The 26321-nt window shown below is 34.6% G+C and overlaps 1 protein-coding gene and 1 long non-coding RNA gene across 9 annotated transcripts in view; one reads left to right on the plus strand and one right to left on the minus strand.

Annotated features, from left to right (window-relative positions):
* Positions 1 to 4218: 4218 nt before the first annotated feature.
* LOC111047892 (zinc finger protein 64) overlaps positions 4219 to 26321 on the minus strand; it is a 39284-nt gene continuing 17181 nt past the window's right edge. Inside the window, exons 8-12 of one of the 8 annotated variants that reach the window (XR_005570685.1) lie at positions 23470 to 23589; positions 21534 to 21701; positions 13631 to 13745; positions 12454 to 12889; positions 11267 to 11735 (exon numbers count right to left, since the gene is read on the minus strand). Coding sequence is in view for 7 of the 8 variants with exons in the window: in XM_039423120.1 (XP_039279054.1) it covers positions 4728 to 5092; positions 21534 to 21701; positions 23470 to 23589 (653 nt within the window). In the remaining variant the exon portion in view is untranslated. Of the gene's footprint in view, positions 5093 to 11266; positions 11736 to 12453; positions 12890 to 13630; positions 13746 to 16579; positions 16736 to 18135; positions 20076 to 20101; positions 20748 to 21533; positions 21702 to 23469; positions 23590 to 26321 lie in introns of those variants that run through there. The other 7 variants (XM_039423120.1, XM_039423119.1, XM_039423122.1 and 4 more) reach the window with 7 other exon arrangements.
* LOC120350342 lies at positions 15060 to 18239 on the plus strand. The gene is made up of 3 exons (XR_005570686.1): positions 15060 to 15146; positions 16260 to 16309; positions 18150 to 18239. It is a non-coding gene; the product is annotated as an uncharacterized LOC120350342 (long non-coding RNA).

The raw sequence follows: 26321 nt of genomic DNA on the forward strand, positions 1-26321 counted from the left end.
AAATGTAATTCCTCCATACTCTGAAATACTCCATATATATATGTAACAGAAGACACTTCAAAGTTTGTAATATAAATTAAAAAAGGAGACATAAGACACAAATAGATTGAAAACACTTAAAAACTTACATTAGAAATGGGGAAATTTTCGGGAACTGAGTTCCCTTCCTCAACCGAGCAGATTGCAGTTTGAAATCCAATGGTCGTGTGACCACAGAGTACGCACGGAGAGTCAATTGTAGCAGCAGAGAGCAATCATGGCTTACTTGGTTCCTTTTGATGGATTACGGTATAGTCAAATGTAATAAGACCAGAATCCAAAACTGCAATTGAATACCGGTATAATTAGCCATATCAAACTTTCTGATACCCTCCATACACCTCTCTCCATTCTCTCTCTGCAACAGTTCATAGTAGACTAATCCACAACCAGAGTGGAGAAAACAGGTTTACGAAACTTTTCAGGTTCAAACATGAAAACTAAATTTTATTTTACTTTTTGTAAGTAGCCTACTATAAAATAGACCAGCTTTTCTCACTTAGCCTTCAGTCTTCACTCAATGTTCAACGTGAGATTCATACAGAACTACTGTACCTATCAAGCGATTCAAGGAATAAGGTAAGTCAACACATTTAAATACTTATTTCAACAATTTTATTTATCATTCTAAAGTCCCCTTTCCCTCTTCCATCAATTTTATTCTTGTGCTAACATATCTCCTCTGTCCTCTTCCTACAATATTCCTGAATATGTGTTTAACTTTTAAAAATATATCTTCCTTTATTAAAGGAAGATACATTTTGTTGAGCTATTACATCTGTGTAATATTGTGGGAGGAAAACTGTGAGTTCTTCTGTCCCTGATTTTAGGGTGAGAAGAACTCTCTCTCCATATACTGTGAAAAGGTAGTTGGCCTTCAAAACCTTGTATGTTACCGACTCGCACAAATCTCTAAAAGCGGGTACAATAGACGGTCGGTATTTGCGACGGGGACAAATTGAATTTATTCAAATTAAATTTCTCCCTGTCACTGTCAGTACCGCTGCTAGAATTTGAGCAAGTCTTGACGGTCCTCCTTTTTTTAGCCACCGACTGCCAGCCTACATGTCATCAGAATTAGTTATGTCGACGAAGTAGTTACATATTACAGGAACAGCCTACCCAGACATGGGCATGACTTTGCCATCGGGGACCAGCGCCAAGGCCAAATCCCCCCCCTCCAGGGGGTGGGGCTAAACCAGTTCCCCTCATCAAGGGGACACTACTCCCCTTCTCCCCAAAATCCGTCTGATCCTCCATTTTGCTGATGATATAGTCAGACCAGTCATTCCCCTCTCCCTTCAACTGTTAGGAGTCGTTCCAAAGGTGTTGAAGCTTCACCCGGTGAGTGCCTCCATCTAGTGGCGGAGATCCCAAGCTGTTGCATAATTGGTTATAAACAGTATACCTTCTTATACTATACTGCACCAACATACTGACATAATACTTTAGTAGCATTTATCAAATCAAACAAATTACTATTGCTGAAGGAATCACTAACACAATATTATCTAATATTCTATAAGATTTATAAAAATTGCAAACATTATCATGTAAGAAATTTAAACTATTCAACCATTTTCTTGTTTCAAGTTCCAATGAGTTATTGTAATTATAATTCAGAGCTGATTTTAAACAGGAAACAAATATAAAAAATGTGATATCCTGCTCTGTTTGTGATAATTGATTGGAATATATGCATCTGAATCTGAATTATCTTTTTCAACTGAATTTACAATTTCCTCTTCAAATGAAAAATCATTTTCTACACTCTGATTGAGAGTCTTAGCATTAGCATTCTTTTGTAATGTAGAATTTATATCAACTTTCTTAAAAGCATAGGTGTAATTATCATTATTCAAGATATCCCACTCTGTTTGTGATTTGAATTTACAATTCACTTTTCAAATGGAAACCCATTTTCAACACTCTCATTTAGAGTAATTGGAATAATATTAGTATTTTTTTTGTAATGTAGAATTGATGTACACTCTTTTAAAAGTATAGGTGTAATTATCATTATCAGAACATGAATTAGAAGCTGTCAAAATAATAGTATAGTTCCCTTTTGATGGACTATAAGTCGAATGTAATAAGACCAGAATCCAAAAACTGTAATTGAATATATAATCAACCATATCAAACTTTCTGATACCCTCTGTACACCTCTCTCCATTCTCTCCCTGCAACAGTTCATTGACCGAGCGAAGTGAGGTCTAAGATTCAAGTCAATGGTTTGGCATTTCTCTTAATGTTTAAATGTTCCACATTTATGGCAAAACGCGGTAATAGATTTTCATGAAATTTGACAGGTATGTTCCTTTTTTAATTGCACGTTGATGTATATACAAGGTTTTTGGAAATTTTGCATTTCAAGGATAATATAAAAGGAAAAAGGAGCCTTCTTCATACGCCAATATAAGAGTAAAAATCAGTCTATAGAATTATACATAACAAGCAGTCAGGCTCGCTTTGCTCGCCATATCCGTCTAGCCAGGGGGCTCCGCCTCCTGGACCCCCGACTGGATTGTCCAAAAATGAGATCAGCGGGCTCGCTTTGCTCGCCTGCATGTAGACCTCAGCGGAACCTCTGTACCGAATTTGAACATATTATGTCAATTTGATCTCGAAAAACATCTATATAGGCGTATCTTTGGTGAACAAAATTCTACCACCTCAGCTAACCTGTATATACTGAATTTTTTAAAATATATTTCCATCAATTATAGAAACAGGTGAGGAAACACAGAAAAGATGAGAAAACGCTAATTTTGGGTGCATCTTTGGCATTATTTCAAATTCCTTCTAACACAACATTATTGCACCCCAGCTGAGCTTCTGTAGTAAATTTGAACATTTTCTGTTCATTTGTTCTCGATATAGCTGAGAAAGCGCAAACAAATGCTGGAAAACGCAGATTTTGGGCGTATCTTTGGCGTTATTTCAAATTCCTTCTAACACAACATTATTGCACCCCAGCTGAGCTTCTGTAGTAAATTTGAACATTTTATGTTTATTTGTTCTTGATAAAGCTGAGAAAACACTAAAAATGCAGATTTTGGGCGTATCTTTGGAAATTTTTCCAAATCCGTTCTTATTGTGCCTCTAAAGGGCCAACTGAACACACCTACCAAATTTGAAATGTTATGTCATATTTTTATCATATGTTGGGACGATCCAGTCGGGGGTCCAGTCTAAATGTCTGGTTAAAAGGATATGGCAAGTGAAGCAAGCCTGACGGCTAGTAATATAATATTCCCAGGAATAGCTCTGATTGAAGTAGCAGTACCCAATCAATTTTTCCGTGATAAATCAGGACCTCCTAAATAGGCATTTAGGAGGTACTGGATAAATTGGTATTTAGGAAGTCCTGGATAAATGCATTTCAATCTTCAACTTGGTTCCAACCTAACAAAGTCAACTCAACTTAATGCCAACCTGACAACATTTTTAATTTAGTTACCAGAACAACAATTTTGAAGAGGTACTCTCTCTAGTTTAGTTCTATATTAACATATGGTATTGGCATTTAAATTATAATTTTAAGATATTGGAATAAGAAGAATATACATGCTAAAAGACAAACTTTAAACCCTTAAAAACCACCCTTAGAGTTAAAATATCGCCAAAAGATTTCTTAGTGCGCCTCTAATGGGCCAACTGAACATACCTATCAATTTTGAACGTTTTTGGTCCAGTAGATTTTTAGTTCTGCGAGTGAGTGAGTGAGTGAGTCAGTCAGTCAGTCAGTGAGTGTGTGAGTGCCATTTCGCTTTTATATATAGGCTATAGATAAATCAGCTGACAAGTGATTACACAGATGTGTGGAGAAGCCAGTCTATTGCTCTATTTTCATAAGGTCTATAGTTTCAATCAGATACTTGTAGATGAGAATACTGTGTGAGGTCTACTGTTCACAGAACTACTAGTAGTAGACTAACCCACAATCAGTGTGGAGAAAACAGGTTTGCAAACTTATGCAGGTTCAAACATGAAAACTAATTTTTTTACTTTTTGTGAGTAGCCTAATATAAAATAGACCAGCTTTTCCCACTTAGCCTTCAGTCTTCACTCAGTGTTCAACATGAGATTCATACAGAACTACCCATCAAGCGAATCAAGGAATAAGGTAAGTCAACACATTCAAATACTCATTTCAACAATTATCATTTATATTATTTACCTATTTATTTTTTCATTCAAATACTTATTTCAACAATTATCATTTATATCATATATTTATTTATTTAATCATTCAGACCGAAATTTATCATCATTCTAAACCCCCCTCCCCTCCTCCAACAATTTTATTTTTGTACTCACATACCATTTCTGTTCCTCCCACAATATTTTTGAATACATGTTAAACTTTCAAAATATATCTTCCTTTATTAAAGGAAGATATATTTTGTTGTGTTATAACATATGTGTAATGATATTGTGGGAGGAAAACTGTGAGTTCTTCTCTCCCTGATTCAAGGGTGAGAAGAACTCTTTCCCCATACATGGCAAATAACTAATTTGATTCCAACACCCTTTAAGTCACAGACTTACTCAAATCTCTAACAGTGGTAGAGGGCTCCTATTTGTGATGGGGGCAATTGAATTTGTTCAAATTAAATTTCTCCCCGTCACTTTCACTACTGCTGCTAGCTGAATTTGAGCGAGTCTTGAAGGTCCTCCTCCTTTTAGCGACTGGCTGCCAGCCTTGCCCCATCATCAGAATCAGTAATCTCGACCTGCACATCTGGTGACAGGGTCCTGCAGGGGTCTGCCATATGACAGGTGCAGTCGGTAGTAGGGCAGCCACTGTTGGAGGGAATGGGGGCGTAGTCTGTAGTTGGGCGACCACTATCGGAGGGAAGGGGAGTGCAGTCTGTAGTAGGGCGGCCGCTGTCTGAGATCTGATGTCGCTGCTGAATAACTCCCATCCATGTTCCCAACTTAGGAAATTGGTTGTTATACCAAGTTTCAAAGGAGTCAAACAGCTCTGGCGGTACCATTCTAATATTGTTGTTAGAAGATGTGCTTGCTACGCCTCGGCGAAGGTGACCTTAAAAAAATATAATTAGATTACATATTTGAGTAAATCTAATTCAGGAAATTGAGTGAAAGGGTATAGGATAATAAATATGTATATACAAAGAAACAAGAAGTTGAAAAAAGTTAGCATGAAATGATGATTGGTTCTGACAAATTCTATTTGGTATAGTATAAGTCTCGGTGGAACATACAATTTCAACAAATTGATGAAATCTTATATGAATATAATAATTATTATTATTCTGAATTTCATATAATAACATTAATCCTGTAATACATCCTCCACTTTTTAATTTTCAAACTCTATATGCTAACTCCAAGGCTTTATTGGAAAAGCTATCATACAAAATATATTATACTTTTTGAAATAAAGATACCTCAATAAATTGTCAAATCTTTCATAAATTCATTAAAATCATGCACATACAGCTATTCAATAGACTTGAATAAAAGTACAAGCAAGCTATCACTTTATATTTATAATAAAGGAGAAAATTGTATTTATTATTCATGTATTGTTAGAAAGCTCATATCATCCAGAGAAATGCCAGATTAACTCAAATTTTACATAAAGCTTATTAACTAACTTACTGAGAACAATAGCCAAATTCTATCAAGATTTCATTTAGATCAATGCAGAGTTAAGCAGGTTACCTGCTAGTTGTAATAAAAAGTTATTGAAAATATTTTAAATTTTGTAATGCATGCATTAATGAACCTTCTTCAGGTTGATGGGAATAACTTTAGACTAGTTTACATAATTGGCTAATAGCAATAGATTCTTGCAATATTGTGTTGAGAATGATAGTAGAGTTAAGGATACTGATGATAATGAATTGTCTGATGATAGTAAATGGTCCAATTGGAGTTCAAAGTATTCAATGTTATATGAAGTGTATGCACTCTTAGATATTGTAATTGAGGAACGTGTGCATTTCCACTATGGATGTAGCAATGATCATCATATAACAGCAATCACAGATAGTGATCAATTGTGGGAGATTACTTTTGATGTGGCTGAGCGGAAATGTATTAGGAAAGGTTGAAGTTAGTGTCTTATTCACTCTTTCAGTTACCTGTTGTCACGTGGTACTTTAGTACCATCAAATATTTTAAAATGAACCAATGAATTTTAATAGAATTATAAAATGGAAAGAAGGTTAGACCTAGTCAAAGGATCAATCAACTTAAATCGAATATTATTAGCGATTAGAAGTAATAGTATTATCAAAAACGATAAGAAAACATGTATAATTGTGATTCAACAACTATGAGAATCCATTGGCAAGATTAAAAAATTATAAAGCGGCTTACTTATTATTGGCGGATTATAAAAAATAAAAGTTTGCATGAACGTTGAGGTTAGAATTATTTGTTTACATTTTTGAAAAGAATCAGTCGATCTTGAATAAATCGATAATTATTGGGATCAATACTGAGCGAATCAGCTGATCATTCGATCAACCAGTATAACAGGTTGAATTATATAAAATTTACTCACAAAGGATATATTATATATACTAAGGAAGGTTGATGTGTAGAAATACGGACAACTATTATTTCTGTATAAATATTTATTATAATCTAAAAAAGCACGAAAAACCAAGAGTATACAAAACTCATATAGAGGACTAAATGTATTATCTATTAAAATCGTATGTTACGATTTATTTATGAAATTAATTTAAGATAAACACTACATGTATTTATATAAAAACTTTTTATTTAATTTATTTTTCTATTATAGAGTTGAGGAAGCCCTGATTCTGAGGCGACCAATTGTATTGAGTTTATTAAATTGAAGGCCAATCGGAGAGCAGCTTACAAAATTATTCTAGGAAGAGACAAATTTTTCTGAAAACCTTTTTCTTCTGGCTTAAGATCTCGACCTGAGAGGACGCACATAGAGTTTAGGGTTTTTTCTTCCTTTAAATTTTAAAAATTGCCAAGCCAACCCCTTTTTTAAATGTGAAATATTTGTATTGAATGTTAAATTATCTGTGAACTCAGTGTTGTTGAAGAGTTCGTAATTTATAATCAATTCCCATAAGTATATCTTTAATTCAGAAAGAAATCTATAAGAATCTGGACCACGCGCTAGCCCAGCAGAGACGAAAGGAGCCTGCCTAATTAATTATTGGAAATAATTAATTCAATCCACGAGACCGTCAAGAACTTCATGAATGTGAGTGATAAGTCAAACGAGCTCATTTTAGGTTTTCTACGTATAGTGGGGAAATTAATTAAAAGCGCTATTCAAATTAACTTAAATTAAAGAAAAAGTCACAACGTGTTGAGTGATATCACATAGGTCATAAGAACATTTTATAAATTTATTTGATATATGTAGGAGGCTTACTTCCATGCACAGCCCAAACTCATATAAATCCCTGAGATCTCATGTTTGAATAATAATTGGTTAATTATTAATTTTGTTAATTGAACAAAGTATATCATATCAAACTTATAGACCAAACAGGTTTTTATTTGCAGAATTTTGTATTGACTGGAAGTCTAAGCATCAGTATTAAACATAATATATTTATAAAATTTGAAACTCACTATTGTAAAAGCTATTAAATCCTGTGATAATTGTTCAGATTTTAGAAAAGAATTTATTTAAGAAAAATTATAGATATTGAATATTTTATATACACTTTTTTATGGGAATATATTTTGTGTTTTATGTCAGCATACAAATCGTAGAAATTTATTTTATCCTAGTTCATCTCGTGATATACAGTTTGAGCTGTTTCAATACCAATAAATATTCAGCAGCACCTGGAATTATTGAATCAATTGGTATTGATCTTATTAAGAGCACTCAGTATTTATCATCCTTTGATGATAATCATTTTAGTCTGTCAGAACAAGTATATTGAAAAATTATATTAATAAGGTTCCAGTTATATCATATAAGGATCCAGAGAGCTTCAAGAACTGGCGTTTTAAGTTCTAAGGAATTTTGGAAGGATAAATTGGTGAATATCTGTGTTCATGATGAGTGTTTTAAGAATCAACTAGAAACAACTATAGTTGGTCCTTATCATTCTCTAGTGGTACATGGTTACTGTTAATCAGTCATCAAATATTCTTTTAATTTCTTCACTGGTATTCTTCAAGAACTTCATAGAAGCAGCGGTAAGAATTATTAATCACCGGTCATTGAACCTTATGGTGATTACTTGTATTTGTAAAATTCATGTATCTACCACTGAGCTAGAGCTGAGGTTTGAACCCAGTAATTTTGCGAGCCGGACGGCCTTAATTTTTTGTGAATTTATTCGCAAAAGAGGGAATTTAGCGACTTCTCTTATAAATATCAAGAACATCGTATCATCCGTAAAGGATTGGAAATTTACCACCTTACACAGTTATAGCTTCATAACGTGGGGCTCTATCATAAGAGATAACCCTCCAAGGAGCACAACTTCACATAATGTCACCCAACCAGTGGAGCAAAGGTTTACCATTTTACATAATGGCACCACAAGCGTGAGGCGTGATGAAAAGCTTACCTACTCAATCTTACTATCAATGATTAATGAAATTATTGATAAGACTGAAAGCTGCAAGAAATATAATCTTGAAGTCGATTCGACAAGATATATCTGATGATCTATTGTAAGTTTCTGGCTAAAATAATCGAGTTGCTCTTCAAATTGAAATTTTTCAAGCTGCATAAATACAGACAAACTGTATCACACGAGTTTGATAACATAATTCTCATAATAGAGAAAAATTGGATGGAAATTTCCATAAAATTTTATAGTAAAATTTTAATCTTGATCTTTGAATCTAGATATTGTATGCTGACCAGAGTTATAGGTTATTTGAAGCATTATAATATTATTGTTATTAACGAAGATAAAACCCTACCTAAAATTTTAAGAGTTATATTAATGTAATTTGTACATGTTGGAGATCATACCTGACACTTGACGTTCTTTTCGTAATATATGTACATGACACTTGAAACTTTTAACACCACACAATTTTATCCAGAATAGGCACTAGCAGAGAGTCCATTTTAATATTCCGGTAATTTGGTAGTACACTTGGCTATTTACTCGAAGTAATCCATAATAACGTCACCATGAACCAGTCGCCGGCTAACTCGCAAATTTCCTACTTCAGCGACCACCCCCAAAACTATGTAGCTACGACACCGGCCGACCAACAACCCCAGGACAACGCAGCGGAGACCCCACGAGAGAGAGAGGGAGGCAGCATATAGTAGAGTAAGATTGGGAGAGATGACAGACTTTTTTGCTCGAAATCCCCTCCCCCCTCGTCCATCCCTCCTCCCCTTCCCCCCGCCTGTAGGGTGGGGGGTGTTCTAAAAATAGATTTCCCCTTCCCCCTGCCCAGTGGAGGTGAGGGGGAGAGAGAGAGAGAGAGAGATATATATATATATATCTTTCTCTCTCTTTCTAAAAATAGATTTCCCCTTCCCCCTGCCCAGTGGAGGTGAGGGGGATGAAAAGAGAGAGATATATCTTTCTCTCTCTCTCCTTGCCCAGGTGAGGGGAAAAAAAATTTCCCTTTTAGGAGGAAAAATTCCCTCTCTATAGTGACAGATTGAAGTGAATCCATATTTCTACATCTAATGCTATACTGACAGATTGAGGTGAATGCTAGATGAGGGAAAAAAATCTCTTTGAGAGGGAAAAATTCTCTACTGACAGATTGAAGTGAATCCATATTTCTACATCTAATGCTATACTGACAGATTGAAGTGAATCCATTTCGCTCTAATGCTATACTATGATGCCAGACTCACTTTGAGAAATTCCTTTGGTGTCAGATTAAAGTGAATTCATATTTCTACATCTAATGCTATACTGACAGATTGAAGTGAATCCATTTCGCTCTAATGATATACTACGTTGACAGGCTCAAGAGAGAGGAGGATACGGCCCCCCTCGCTTCTCACAACCAGCATTACTGCTTTCCCCTTTTTTACTCGCTCCATCTCTTTCCCGCACCCTTCTAAATTCCTTTTTTTGCTATTACGAAAGGGGAGTAAATGAGATAAGGATCAGGTTCCATTTTGATCGATCGTTCCTATACTGTCAGATTAAAGTGAAACGTTTCTCACCAGCATTACGAAAGGCGAGTAAGGAATCTAGTATAAGTTTTATAATGGGTCATATTATGTTCGCTTTCCAACTGACAGTCAAGAGTTCAATCAAACTGATTATGAATGTGTAAAAAATTGAGCTCTTTTGCTGTACAAACATGGCAGTCATGTTTTTTTAAAGTGCTTTCTCGGCAAGGGGTGTTTGAGGATTTTTGAAAATGTCCCATGCAGCGTTCGCTAGAGCTCTGTCAGCTACCGCCCGAGTTTTATTATCGCTATTTTGAGTATAGGCTATATCGTGGGCCTTGCAAGCTTTATCTAACGAATTTATACCTTGATCACCTCTCTTTAACCTTTCATTAACCTTTGTTCCTGGTCCGCAGTACTCGTATCCCGGAATATGATATTCTTCCCCAAGGTTATCAATTACCTTATTTAAAATAGTTGATGTTACATTACCTGCCAAACCTGACACACCTTTAAAAACTCTTGCTGCTGAACTCAAGATTCCTTTACCCCATTTCCTCGAACTCTGCTTTTTTCTCGAACTCTGCTTTTTTCTCCTACATACCATTTTTCATTACCTTTCAACTCAATGGTTGAACATTAACTGAGGTTAATTAATTAATCAATACATCAACTTGAATTGATTTGGTTTAATTTTCAATCGAGTTGGAAATGAATTCATACCATGATTGCTATGATACATTGCTTGAATGATAAGAATATTATTTCAAATCTGAAAGGTGAATGTGATTTGAAAAGGGGAGAAATGATGCTGGGCCACCCACATCTGTGGGAGCACGTGCTAATGTAGGAGGGGGCGAGAAGCTGCCAGCGCTTGCCTGCACAGCTGTGTGTGTGTGTGTGTGTGTGTGTGTGTGTGTGTGTGTGGTGTGTGTGTGTGTGTGTGTGTGTGTGTGTGTGTGTGTGTGTGTCTAGCGGTAAAGTCTACTGAGCATGCTCACAACAAACTATAAAAGACCCACTCACCTTATTTAAATATCATTCACAACAGAGCAGCTGAACCAGCATTTCTTCTTCTTCTGTGTGATATTCATTACGAACTTATCAACAACAACAGGTAAGAATTGAAAACAATTTTTTATCAAATATGCACACATTTTATTCAACTATTCACACACATACATCTATACAATTCGTAACACATAGGTCAACGAATTGTATACAGATATAAAAATTGTTAAGCTTTAACAATTTTTATATCTGTCCAATTTGGAGACTTATGTGTTACTACTAACACATAATTTTTACAAGTTTCATTGAAATGGTGTATTTTTCCCGCGTCAATGCAGGAAGCAAATCTTTGAGGCAGATACACCTCGCATTTGCTTCCTGCATTGATTATTTTTAAAATTACACGTCGCCCGTGTTTATTGGTGTCCTCCCTCACCGCGACGATGCGGTATGGATGATCCTCCTCCAACTCTCGCAGCGGCACCCATGGCTTGGGTAGAGGTTTGTTGATGAGTTGGACAAAGTCCAATTCAGCCTCCACCTCCTTTATTAACGGTGCGAGTGAGGAGTCCTCATGCATTACAGCTCGTTTCTGTTGAAAAATATTTGATTAGTGTCTTATTTGTTTCAGATCTCTACATCAGATTATCATCGAATTCTCTGCATAAAGTGAGTAATATCAGTTATTGAAATAACATTGTTGCATGATCGAGTACTTTAAACAATAATTTCTAATCAGTTCAAATAATATTTCCTTAGCATCAATTTCTATTCGGTTCAAATAATATTTCCTTTGCATTCCAAGCACTTCAAATAATATTGGTAACAATGTTGCATGATTGGCTACTTTAAACAATAATATCTAAGCAGTTCAAATAATATTTCCTTAGCATCAATTTCTATTCGGTTCAAATAATATTTCCTTTGCATTCCAAGCACTTCAAATAATATTGGTAACAATGTTGCATGATTGGCTACTTTAAATAATAATATCTAAGCAGTTCAAATAATATTTCCTTAGCATCAATTTCTATTCGGTTCAAATAATATTTCCTTTGCATTCCAAGCACTTCAAATAATATTGGTCACATTTATGCATGATTGAATACTTTAAACAATAATATCTCATAATACCATTTCTAATCAGTTCAAGGGAATATTGCTTGCATTCTAATCAGTTCAAATAATATTCAGATCAAATAATATTCATATCAAATAATCAAAGACTCGTATGTGCACAGATTTTTTAACAATCAATCACGGAAAAAAATCTGTGCATACACAAGTTAATAATATTTGTTGAAACTAACCTTTGATTGAGTGAGCACCTTATCCTCCTCTTCGCCGCTGACTTCAGCCTCCTTGAAGGTTAGTTTCCTCTTGGCCTGTCTCTGCTTGATCTTGTTGCTCAGCGTTGTCAGCACCGCACGCCGTGGCGCCCACATAGGTGCTGGAGCCAAGCGCTGAATGGGGCTGTCCGGAATCAGGATCTCGCCCCCTGGTGATGTTGGATCCATCAATTTCGACCCACAAAACTTGGCCCAATTGTCTTCTACGAAGATCGATAACGTCATCGATGCGATTAATTCCGATGAGAGTCTGGCTGAGGGGGATGAAGGAGTGAGGGCATCCAACCTGGTGCCGGCGTCTCCGCAGATCGCTCCAAGCGCCGCTGAGGGAACAGAAAAGGCCGCCATCCAGCCACCATCCGATGTGACCAGTCAACCGTCATCCGCCACCGCCAGCCTAAAAAAGCACGACACCACATTAGATTCTTCAGTCGGGTGTACTACAAATCTCATGGCAAATGAATCAATAAATGAATTTAAACTTTTACTCAGCCAAGCCTTAGAAGGGGTGACTAAAAAAATACAAGAAGATATCAAAACGGTCAGACAGGATGTCAAAGCTGTACAAGGGAGTGTGGAAAAAATGGAAGAGAAAGTTGAGGGAAAATTCTCCGAATTCAAGGAGGAAGTAAGAAATATGATAGATAGACGTATTAGGTGAAGAAAGAGGTACCACTATCATAGAAGCTACAACGGAAAAGGTATTAGAAAATAAGCGCAAGATAGAATTGAAGACGGGTGAACATGCTGATAGAGTGGAAATAATAACTAAAGAGCAAAGTAACATGCAAATATGTACAACAAACATAATGGAAGAAGGGATTAAATCAAGGGAGAGATTCGATGTGTTAGAGAATGCCACAATTGGACAACAATTAAAGTTGACTAGAGCATACGACGAAGTGAATGCAAACAAGAAAATTATGAATGATGAATGGACCGCAAGTGAAGAAAGAGTCTCCAGACTAGCGACCTCCATGGAAAATATTCCAGCCAGCAGAATACATTATACACTGACTGAACCAATAAATAGCACTCAACTTTTCCAAAACCTTGGAAAATTTGACAACTCCCACCGTTATATGCAACCCAAACCATTTGTGGACCAAATAAAAGCCATTCAGGAACTGATACCCACCTCTTGGTTAGTATGGCGTTTCCAACTGTCCAGTCTATTACTCGGCAAGCCGCTGATGTTTTTCCAGAGCCAGATGCGAGATATCAATAGCCTGGAGGACTTCATCTCCCAGTTCCTGCAACAGTATTGGAGCAAATGTAAACAGATGGACGCATTGTCAGAAATTATTTTATGCACCTATGATAGCAGAAATGGACAATCCTACACTGATTTTATAACAGATTTGATGAATAGAAACTATCAGTTAGACGAATCTCTAGCTGATTCATCACTGGTCCACATATTATCAAAAAAGCTTCCTTTCAATGTTCGTATGACACTGGCAGTATCTTCGATTTCCAGTTGTGAAGAATTGATAGAACATTTACATTGTATCCAGTCAGCTACTTCTGAGCCAAATCATATAAATAGACAAGCAGGAAATTTTACTCAATCTCAAAACAATAATAATAGTCATTTCAGAAAAAATTATAATAGTGAAAATTATACTGCAAACGCTGGAGCAAATGCGCAAAGTGCAAAGTACACTGAAAATAATTGCAGAAACAGATTTCAATACCGAAACAGAAAACGGTATCACAAAGGAACATATTATGATAACAGACATCATTGGAATGGAAGTAATAAACAAGATATAAATTTCACAAATCAGGACGATCATAAACAAAATAATAATAGAGTAAACACATCTTATACAGTGGCATGCACAATAAGGACAAACCAACAACAACCTACAGTTAATCAAAAATCAGAACAAATCCACCACCGCAACAGCCTGCCACCAAATAAAGAAGCCAAACATGCATCAACCTCCACCTGTAAAAAGCAACCCATATTAAGTTATCATTGATGAGTCCTTGTACATACTTCATTGCAATAGTTCCCCCCTCCTTCATCCATTCATGTTCTCTATTTTTTATAAAAAGTTGTGCTTGATACTTGCCAGCTGGAGTTTTCATCATATCTTGAAAAGTAAGAGGAGATGAACTTGTTGATTCTTGTAGTTGGTCTTTACGCAGTACTCTTCTTGCTTTAATTGGGGTTTTGCGATCATCTTGAAGGGGTAAAGAATCCATGACTTGAGTAGAATCTTTTGGTAGTTCCATAGATGCTGTAAAATCTTCATTCATTGGTACATTTAATTGTGAGTGTAAACGTTTATTATTTGTGATAGTATCTTCACCTTCATATTTCCGTTTATTTTCTCTATCAGATCTATTCATTTTATAGTCTCCATCATCATCATACATGAGATCATCACCCCAATTATCTGGTCTTATAATTTTCTCCAATTTCTTTTGTTTATCAGTATTAGTATTAATCAACTGGTTCAAAGTATCAGTAATTGGTTTAAACTGATTTTCCAATGCTTTCTTAGATTGAATTGATCCACGAACCAGTGATCTATGTTTATGTTTTATTTTTTTTCAGTTCTATGATTTCATTCTTCTGATCCACATTCTCTTGATCCACATTCTTCTGATCCACATTCTCAACCAAAGACATTGTTGATTCAGTAAGTACAATCAAAAATAAACTAATCTAATTTTTGAAAACATTGAAAGATTTATGTAAATAAGTAAAAAACAATTATCAGTGTTACCACATAAATTATACATTTTTCAAAAATTTATCAATATTGGATATATAACTATTGAGCTGTATACGATAACGTCCTTTATTTTTCCCACTTTCTTTATCAATCACCAAGAAACCATTTTTATATGATATCCATGCATGTTGTCAAATTTCTCTGAATAAATCAAAACTCATATCTGGTGATACATGATCTCTGAAAATATATTTCAAATTCAATTCATCTTGACGAAAAACTAATAAGAAATTGGTATTACCTCTTATCAGTTGTTTGGGTATTTTACTATATGTTTGAGAGATATATAAGACATCAATATTGTAATGTCTTCCCATTACAAAATAAGAAACTATATTATTTTGCTTCTCATTAATTACATCATCAAAAATTATAATTGAATTAGGAAGAACATACTCTGCAGAGGGAACTGAATCATTTTCTGTAAAAGGGAAAAAATTCATTCCAGGAATATCACTAAGAATTTTATCAAGGAATCTATACTTTTCTTGATATAGTGATTTTGAAAATATATATACATTACTAAATCTTAATCCATTGAAATTGAAAAGCAAATTGAAAACTGCATTAGTCTTCCCACAATTAGAAGGTCCTACAATAAGTGCTCTTACATTATCTGGAAGAAATGAACTGTCATTTATTTACATGATCCTTCTTCAAACCTTCACATTTCTCTATAATATTATCAAACTGCAATGAATATTTTCTCATTAAATATTCTTCATCTGATTTAGTTACATCTGAAGGTTTCATTCCCATTGTTCTATGAACTCTTTTGCTATAGAATTGGACAAGATCTTTTACAATTTTTATCTATTTATAATTTCCATTAATAGTAAATTCTTTCCACATCTATGTTTTTAATGTTCTATTGAACCGTTCACCAATACTTGCTTTCTTAGAAGTGTAGGTTGTATAATGATTTATATTATATTTATGAAGAAGTTCTTGAATTATATTATTGAACCACTCTTTACCAACATCTGTTTGTAGATTTTTCATTGTATTTTTCTTCAGTATGGGTTCAAGAGCCAATTTCACATCCATTGCTGATTTTGATTTTAAAGGTATTGCATAAGCATATTTGGAAAAACAGTTGATAGTCAGTTGATATCAGTTTGATAGAGATCATTTAATCCCCTTAGCTCTACATGTAGAGTTGGAAAATTTCTTCTAGCCTGTTTATGACGTTCATTTGCAATCTGAAGTTTGATATTAGTTTTATTCATATTATCAATGATCACTAGATGATAATAGATTAATAACTGAACATGATTTGGTATTGAATGTCGTTAATATAATAATTGATTGAAAGGGTAACATTGAGAAGAACTTCATTCAATTTGATATTTTTCTTTATTTTCATTAAATGAAAATAGTTGAAAAAATACATGTAGGAGATGCTTGTCTATGAACATAACATGGGTCATCTTCTTCATTCCAATCACAAAAAACTGCTCCACAACTGATGCATTGGGTGTCATCTTCATATCCTGTATAGAAAAGTCCTGTTGCAATCATTTTCCAAACATCTGGTAGAGAATTTGGATAAGTAGAAAAAGAAGATATCATTATATTTTCAGTTTCTTGAACACATTGACAGGCTACATCATAGCACTCATAATTTTCTATCACTTTTTTTGCTATTCTACAAAATGGATTATTTATTTTATGCATAAAATTAGCATGTTTCAAACTTAGATTTGTATTTGACCTCCATCCACATTCTTCACAATCAATATTATCAGCATAGGGATGAAATATTAACCCTGTTTCAATTGTTTCATATTTACCCCGATGTCTCACCATTTTTGAAAAAACACAAGTGGGTGATGATTGTTTATGAATAAACCAAGGATCGTCTTCTTCATCCCAATCACAAAAAACTGCCCCACAACTAACACATTGAGTATCATCTTCATATCCGGTGTAGAAAAGTCCTGTTGCAATCATTTTTCGAACATCTGGTTGAGATTTTGGAAAATTGAGAAAAGATGATTTAATTACATTTTCAGTCATGCGAACACACTCAAGAGCAACATCATAACACTCATCATTTTCTTTAACTTTCATAGCTATACTACAATTAGGATTATTGATTTTATGCATAAAATTAACATGCTTCAAAGAAAATCTTATACTTGATTTCCATTTACATTCTTTACAAACAATACTATCAGTATATGGATGGAAAACAAAACCAGCATCAGTCACTACATCTTGATTTTCATACAAAATTTTATCGAAAACATCTGATAACTTGAAGTAATGTGAAGAACAATCCATTTCAAAAGCTACTCATCTACTGAAAAAACATTCTATTCTGCAATACATTTAAAATAAAAAAACATAGGATTGTTCAATATTTTTTCTATATTTGCACAATGTTACATAATCTAAGTGTTTTATTTATCATAGAGTTGACAGGAGATAGATCATTATCATGATCTCTACATTCATTGATATGACAATTTTTGAAAAACTCACATAGTTCATAATCAACTTGAGACTTCATCACTCTGCTATAAAATGTCCAAATAGTATTATTACATGTAAATGTATTCATATTTCTTGGGTAATATAATGAAGATAGTACACAATGTTTAATCCATACTACAATTGTTTCACTTCTTCTTTCCTCATCAGCTATTTGAAGACTATAGTTATGAGAATTTGAATTATCATCATCATCTTCTGAATATATTTTCTCACATGATGAATATGAGTATACAACAAATATTGATAGAATTGAATAGAGTGACAGAATAAACAATACAGTGAAATTCATTGTTCACACTTTTCTTCAACAAATCTTATATATATCTTATATTTTCTTCAACCTTCTTTTATATAACAGAAAATAATCACCATTTCATCATAATTGAAATGTTTTTTCTTATTTTACAGATAAATCATTATGACTTCAACTTCCGAATCACAAAAATGTTACACCATATTTGTTGAAGGCAACATAGGGTGTGGGAAATCAACACTTCTGAACCATCTTTCGAAGGAGGAGGATATTGAAATTTGTGAAGAGCCAGTGAATACGTAGAAAAACTTTCACGGTCACAATGTTCTTGAATGTTTTTATGAGACCCCAAAAAAGTGGAGTTTAATTTTTCAAATGTTAGTTCAACTTACTTCAATAAAATCTCATATGAAATCCTCTGAAAAACCAAAAAAAAAATTATAGAAAGATCACTTTACTTGGCAAGATATATTTTTGCTGAACATTTGCACAAACAATCTCATATGTCAGATCTGGAATATAAATTGTTGGATGATTGGTTCAAATGGTTGATAACTAATATTGAAATCAAAGCTGACTTAATTTTATATATAAGAACAAATCCAGAAACTACTTTGGAATGGATCAAATTACAAGGAAGGGAAGAAGAAAAAGACATTACACTCTCCTATCTTCAATCAATCCATCAACTATATGAAGATTGGTTGATAAATAGAAGTAAATCTTCTTTAGTTCCGATCCTTGTAATTAATGGTGATCAATCAGAAGAAAAAGTTATTGATGAGATCAAGAGGAAACTACCAAATTATTTGTATAATTAATAAAAAAAAGTTTTTTTATGTTTCAAAACTATAAGAAATAAAAAAATATTTTGTTTTTTTTGAGCACATTTGTTTTTTTTATTCCAATACCTTAATCATGATTATTCATGCTTTATCAAAAAAAGACAAAAGATATCCATTATGGTGTAATGGTATTAACCTATATTTGCCCACTAGAGATTTGAACCTGAGACCCTAGAAATATGAAGCAGAACCGCTAACCACTACACCATAATGGATATCTATGTATTTTTTAATGAAAAACCATATTAAGCTTATTGAAATTATCATCAGTTACCTCCTTTTCAAGTTAAAGCTGTTCTTGAAAGTGAAGAATGACATCCGAGGCACAAAGGCTCTGCAGCATTTCCATAAATAAACATAGGGAATGTAAAAAACAAAATGGTGGAGGGAAACTGCACAAAAAATTAATGGTGGCTGGTGTTCTTAAAAAATCTTATAACACTTTAATGAAGGAATGTAATAGATCAAAACCTACAGTCTAATAATAAATAACTGTTTGTAGTCAACCATGTATTTTCATTATCCTTCACTTTACCTCTTGAATTAGAACAAAAGGTAGATTTACTCTTATTATTACATGTTTGAACATGCACAGCATTTTTATGATAGAGATGTCCTCTTCTTAAGATGTCCTAGAAATGGGTTAGGTTAGGTTAAGTTAGGTTAGGTTGATAGTTACTTTTAAAATATGCTTACTTCTGAAACATACTTACTTCCACTTCATACTTATTTTATTTATTCAATGTACAGTTCTGGAGCATACTTACTTCTGGAGCAAGGTACTCCTGAAAGGTGTCCCAGAACCGTACATTTTATACTACTGCTAACCACTACACCACGACGGATATCTCTTGTTGAATCAACTTTTTCAATATAATGGCTATGCTGAATAAACAAATATGATGACATCTTTTTACACAAAAGTTGAATCAACTTTTTCAATATAATGGCTATGCTGAATAAACAAATATGATGACATCTTTTTACACAGAAAACATAATCATAATTGAATGGATACTTGTGTACTAACCTCTTTTGCACAATTGATGATCACAAAACTATGTAGCAGACTGACACAGGCTGTGTGTATGTGTGTGCTCTACACTAGTACTGGTGAGCTATACCAGTACCAGTAACAGTTATGTTGCTGTACAAGACTGTATGCTTCAAAACCAGTACTAGGAGCTACACACAAATGCTTCACTGAATGCTCTAAGCCTTGTGGACACTGGTGAGCTATTAGCAGTGGCAATAAATAAGAAATGCAGTGTGTATGTGTGTGTGCTCAAAAACTAGTACTATGTGCTCACAAAACAAGTACTAGGAGCTACAACTTGTGGTGGTGTGGCACTGCCAGGTGTTTAACCCTCAACTACAAACTAGGCGTCTTCTAATGATATTACATGTGCACGGCACATAGTGCCTTCTAATGATATTACATGTGCATGGCACATAGTGCCGCTATATGTAAATTGTGTGTTTTCAAACCTTTCACAAACTTATTTCATAGAATTTGAGCTGTACATTGATGATGAAAATGAGAAAAACTTTTTGATATGATATTATTTATTCACAATAATTATTCAAATAGAAATTGAGAAAATTGTATATTGGTAAAATATAATTGTTGGTTTAGCAGGGAAAACAAGCTTCTATGAAAATACAAAATAATAATATTAGTATTTAAGGAAAAGTGGTTATCAACTTCAGCATTAAAGGAACATAACATTCAAAAAGGATAATATAATGAAAAGAAAAGATTATTGAGTGCAATTGTGAAGTTTATTTATCTTAAAAATGAGGTCTTCCCACTTCAACAGTCAGCTGCACACCAAAGAAATGCCCCCAGACTCCCACCAACACTGTCATCTACTACGGAAAGGTATGATGAAAGAAAACATGGAAGCACTGGAAAATGGTAGGTATTGAAGCCATCTTAAAAGAATGAATATGCAGAAGTGCGATTGAGGGTTAATAATACAGAGGCTTAGGCAGCCATATAGCTGTGTGCTCAAACCGAACAACAACAATAACAAAAATTAATACAAGTGTAATAGACAAGTATGAAAACTATACACACATACACACACACTGAGAAAGAAAGAAAAACACTTGTCACAGAATCGGGCACCCTCTGCTGATCAAAACACTGCAACTGATGGTCCTCAACTGTTGTACACACTATTTATATGCTTCCCAAGTGGGTGGGAAGTCTTCTGATTTATTTTTATCAATTTTTATTTATTTTTGATTTATTATTATTAATTTTTATTATTTTTTTCAATTTTTTTTTGACCTTGACCATGACCTTAACCTTGGTTAGGTTAGGTTGAATTTTACTAGGTTAGGTTGACCTTTGACCTAGGAAGAGGTCTGATGGTGCGCCAGACTTCTCCTTTTTATACTACTTATAATGACGTATTACAACTTTGGCAGAGGAGGGACAAATATATTATATGCCATACATTTTATAGATTCTGTTGAATAAAGAATATTTACTTTTTTATTGATATAAAAATTGTTCTCAGTTCGCATCTTATCCATTTCAGAACCTCTGGTAGTAATAAATTTTCTCCAATATTGATTTATCTGAGCCTCTGATATTTAATAACTTTTCTGTGAAGATTGGGTCATACACATTCCAGATTACAGTCAGTCATGGAAAAAAATACAGATAACAAGAAGATCTCTTACCCTGAGTGCTGAATGATTGATGTTGCTTTAAATGACATCTCAAAGAATCTTGTCTAACAAACGAGAGAGAGCAATGAGTGCATTGGAATGTCTTTTGAAATACAGAATTATTGAACTTATTTCCTCTATTTACTCGATGACGTTTCCTTGTATGATAATTTGGAGAGACTGCAAATAAAATGGAAACCCATGAAAAATGAAATGTAAATAAATAAGTTATATACATAGACATTCTATTACTGTCGTAGAATATTACACTAATCACTTTATTTGATAAAATTTAAGAATGAAACGAGATATGGTGCGTTGCTTCATCCATTTTGCAGCAGCAGCAGCGGTATATTATCGATTGGAAATTTATTAGTCAAAGTTTGTAATTTTTGTGGAATTTTGTTTCTAAGTAGTCAAAAGTGTAAATGAAGGAATGTGAGCCAAAGTACAAATTGAAGGAGATGTATCAAGAGCATTCCAAATGGAGAAGGGTGTGAAACAGCCTTAGTCCTCTTCTATTCATCTTAGTGATGGATAATATACACAAGATATGCAAGAGGAGGACACATAACATGGTAGTAGGATATTGGAATATGAGGCCAATTGGTACAAGAGCCCTCCTATATGCTAACGATATTGTCCTGATCTCTGAGTCTTAAGAAAAACTCCAGCAAGCTGTGACGGAATGGTCAGAAGACTGAAAGAAAAAGGAATGGTTGTCAATGTGAGGAAGAGCAAAGTGATGGTGGTCTCAAAGGTAGGAGGAGAGAATGTGGAAATTGGGGGTGACGGAGAGGTGCTTGACCAGGTGTCGAAATATGAGTATTTGGGTGCGTGGTTCTCTGAGGATGGAAAAATAGATGTTGAAGTGCTGAACAGGGTAAGGAAAGGCTGGCTTACTAATCCGTCAAGGACTGTATATTTGGTAAAAAAGAGATCAGTAAGAGGATAAAGAACCAGGTATACAGATCAATAATTATTGAGCCAATCTTACTGTACGGGAGTGAAAGCTGGCCCATGAGATCATACCATGAAAATAAAATAAGAACGGTGGAAATGAAATGTCATAGAAAAACATCGGGGAAGACAAAAAGGGATAGAATACGAAACACCAGAATAAGAGAGGAAGTTGGCATGAGAGATGTGAGAGGATTGAAATGAGGCAGCTTAAATGGTATGGACATATACAGCGGATGGATGACAGTAGAAAAGCGAAACAGTTTGTGAATGTGAGAGTGCAGGGAAGGAGAACTGTCGGACGACCGAGGTACTCATATGAGAACAGAATTGAGGAGATTAGAAGGAGAAGAGGGAGATGAGAAGGATAGTGATGGACAGACGATTATGGAAGAACTGGGTCGAGGCTACCCCAACGCTGTAAAGGTGTAGTGGGGAGAGACAAAGAAGAAGAGAAGAAGAAGTAGTCAAAAGTGCAACGAAAACATTTTGAATTATTCAAATAGCTGTGGGTAATGATGCAGAGACAAAGCTTCTTTTTTGAGTGGTAAATCTTCGTTTCAAGTGGTAAATCTTCATTTTAAACCTTCCTTGAAGATGAAGATTCGCAAACGAGCCGTCTTTTACAAAAAATTACAATGCTATCATGAGTAATTTATGAGTAATTGATGAAGGAGTAAATGTTTGACCAAATTTTTCAACTTTCAAAATAGTACTTTTAACTTACTTGTTGAGTCTGGATGCGTTTCAGGGCACTGTGTCCCATCTTCAGCAGGCAAGGGGTACCTTGATACTCATAATCACTCAATAAGACCTTATACTACCTTCAAGACGCTCCTTGCCTGCTGAAGATGTGGCTCAGCGCCCGAAACGCGTCCAGACTTGACAAGTTAAACGTACTATTGTTGAAGTGGTTAACCACAAAGTCAAGTTGAGTCAATAGTTCAAGTTAAGATGAAAACCTAAGAAGAAAGTGAATTCTACTTACTAGTTTTCAGGTCAGCTTCGTCACAAAGTTTACATAAATAGCTCTTGCTTGCTTTATGCCTGGAGTTGCATTTGTTCCTGAATACATTTTTTTGTGAATTATTAAGATCTGTAGGCTCATCTGGAAAAATATGAGCAAGGCAAATTGAGAATAACATGATTGGTTCAAATGGAATAGAATATAATATTTTATAAATGTTTAAATTTTGAAAACTCACGTAACAAGTTCTATTTTAACACATTCAAATAAATACAGTATACAGTATGATATAATATCACGAATACTCATTTCCGCCATCTATATAATAAGAGAGAGTAGGGTTGTGTTTGTTTGTGTGTTCGTTTGTTCGCATCAAAACATGTCAACTTGTGGATTGCATACCGGAAAAACGGGAATGATTTAGATCTCCAAATTTTGCACATAGATTCGAAAAATATCAATCTCGTGCACCTGGAAGCCCAAATTTCAATTTTCCTTCTAGATTTTTCAGAATTAATGTTCAAATTTCATCAATTATAAGATTTCATGGAAAAATAAAAAATCACCAAATCATATGGTCGAAATTAGAAAAGGAACATCTGTTTCTATTATTGCTTTCTATGTGATATCACTTAACCTCAATAATATTATTGTTTTGATAATTGATAAATATTTTTAATATTTTTATTATAAATATAATAATAGTATTGTTTTGATAATTAATGAATATTTTCATTTTCACAAACTCTGTATAATAATATGGTGGATGTGAAACAGCTGCTTCAAAGAAATTATTTCAAAAACATCTGTTTAGAAAAAACATAGTTTTGAAACTTCATTTTCCTGATGCAATGTTTAGGCCTTAGACCAGTTATAGAATAGACACGGCTCATTGTATATTCATACTTAAAGTCGATGAAGCCAACATCTACTGCCAAATCCACCCATCTTGACGTCACGCATCTTATAGAAATTATAGAAAACTTTTTTGAGTTTGTGGTGTAAAACTTAAGCCGCGTTTACACCGGAGTTGGCAAAGATCAAAGGCGGTTGCCAACCCCGGTCGGCAATGCGAGTTGCAGCGCTAACTTGAGCTGCAACTTGAGTCTGCAACTACCCCGCTTCCCCTCCCGCCTGTTGGCTCCACGTGGTCGCGCTGCGTCAGTTCCTCAGTTCAAGCAGGCTAGTCGTTGTGAGTTGTTGTGTTTTGTGTATGGTTGTTGTTTGTGCTAGTGCAATGGAAAATCTTTCAAGTGAAGTGGAGTGGGCAAATGATCAGGTCATTACTTTGATAGAATTGTTTAGAGAGAAGCCTGTCTTGTGGAACCACACCCTTTCGGATTTTAAAAACAAAAATTTAAAAAATTATGCTTAGAATGAAATTTCCCAGGAAATAAAAGTAAACAAACTTGAAGTCCAGTCTAAAATGAGGAATTTGATTACAACATTCCAACGAATTAATAAGAAGGGAATAAGTGGTTCTGGAGCCTGAGGGTGATGAAGATGCCAATACATTAACTAAGCTATAATGTAAGCTAAGCTCTACATTACTCAAGCTAAGCTATTCATTACTTAAGCTATAGAGTTTCTTTGTTTGATTTGGAGTTTTTCTGTTGTATACATTAATTTCTGATTTTACGAATTGTGTTACTTTGAAACATTAACTTAACTTTGTGTTCATATTTTATTAACAAGTCACTACCAGGTTGCAACTTTTTTGTCTAGATTTATTAACTCAGTGCACAACGTAAACAAATAGAAGGTATCTAAAAATAACAATATTTAGTAATTTTCTTTTTTTGCTTACATGTATGTTATCCTTCAGGAAACCTATAACAGCCTCACAAACCTCTGGCACTAAAATAGATATTGCACTTTTGGAAACTTTAAACAAATAACTGAGACTAGTATAAGAGTCGCCACTCGCCAAAAAGCGCAATGTAATAGCCAATCTTTCTCGCACTGGAATTTTTTTCCTGTATACTAATTATGTGTCCAATACCAACAATTAAACTTTCAAAATCGTCACTTGACATTCTTAAAAAGTTTTTTACACTGCCATCGCATCTCAATTCTCCCGTCAAAGGATCTGTATCATCTCGATTCAAATCATTTAAAAGATCGCTGCCGCTATAGGCCTACTTTGCTCTTGCCTGCAATGAAGGTCGAACCCAGTATCTTCTCGGTTTTTTACATTTTGATAAAATAAAGACATGCTGCCTTCAGCACTCGACATTCTACATACTGTAAAGTTTAGTTGCAAGTTGCAGACCTAAAAACAAACTATGTGCCCAGGTTGCAAGTACAAGTTGCAGACTTCCATCGGCAACTAGCGTCTGCAATCGAAGTTGGCAATTTTTTGTTGCCAACTCCGGTGTAAACGCGGCTTAACATTGTTGTTATTCATTCAATGCATTGTTGTTAGCTTGGTTGTGACGTCAAGATGGGTGGATTTGGCAGTAGATGTTGGCTGCAGAGGCTAGACTTCCCAGCGTGTCTATTCTATAACTGGTCTAAGGTTTAGGCCTACACAAGACATGGATTATTAGCCCTTTGCGATCTTAAAACTAAGGTATAGGTTGTCTTTGTCAGTCGGGTGGCCAGCTGTACCACAGTATACATACAGTACGGAAACTTGGCTATACCCTGACGCCAAAATCAGCCATCTTGTTAGGAAGCGCCGCATTGTAATAGTATTGATGGTAGGTTCGGATCACTTGAATGATCCGGATCAATTGATCTCGTTCACTGCCACGAGCCAATCAGAAGACCAGGATTGGAACTTCCCAAGGTCACGTGACGTGTTTAGTATTGGGGTCATGTAAAAAGCATTGGTTAGATAGGCGTTTGATTACAAGTTTCCATTCTGTATC

Source organism: Nilaparvata lugens, chromosome 3 (genome assembly GCF_014356525.2).
Source record: "Nilaparvata lugens isolate BPH chromosome 3, ASM1435652v1, whole genome shotgun sequence".
Classification (NCBI taxonomy): Eukaryota; Metazoa; Arthropoda; class Insecta; order Hemiptera; family Delphacidae; genus Nilaparvata; species Nilaparvata lugens.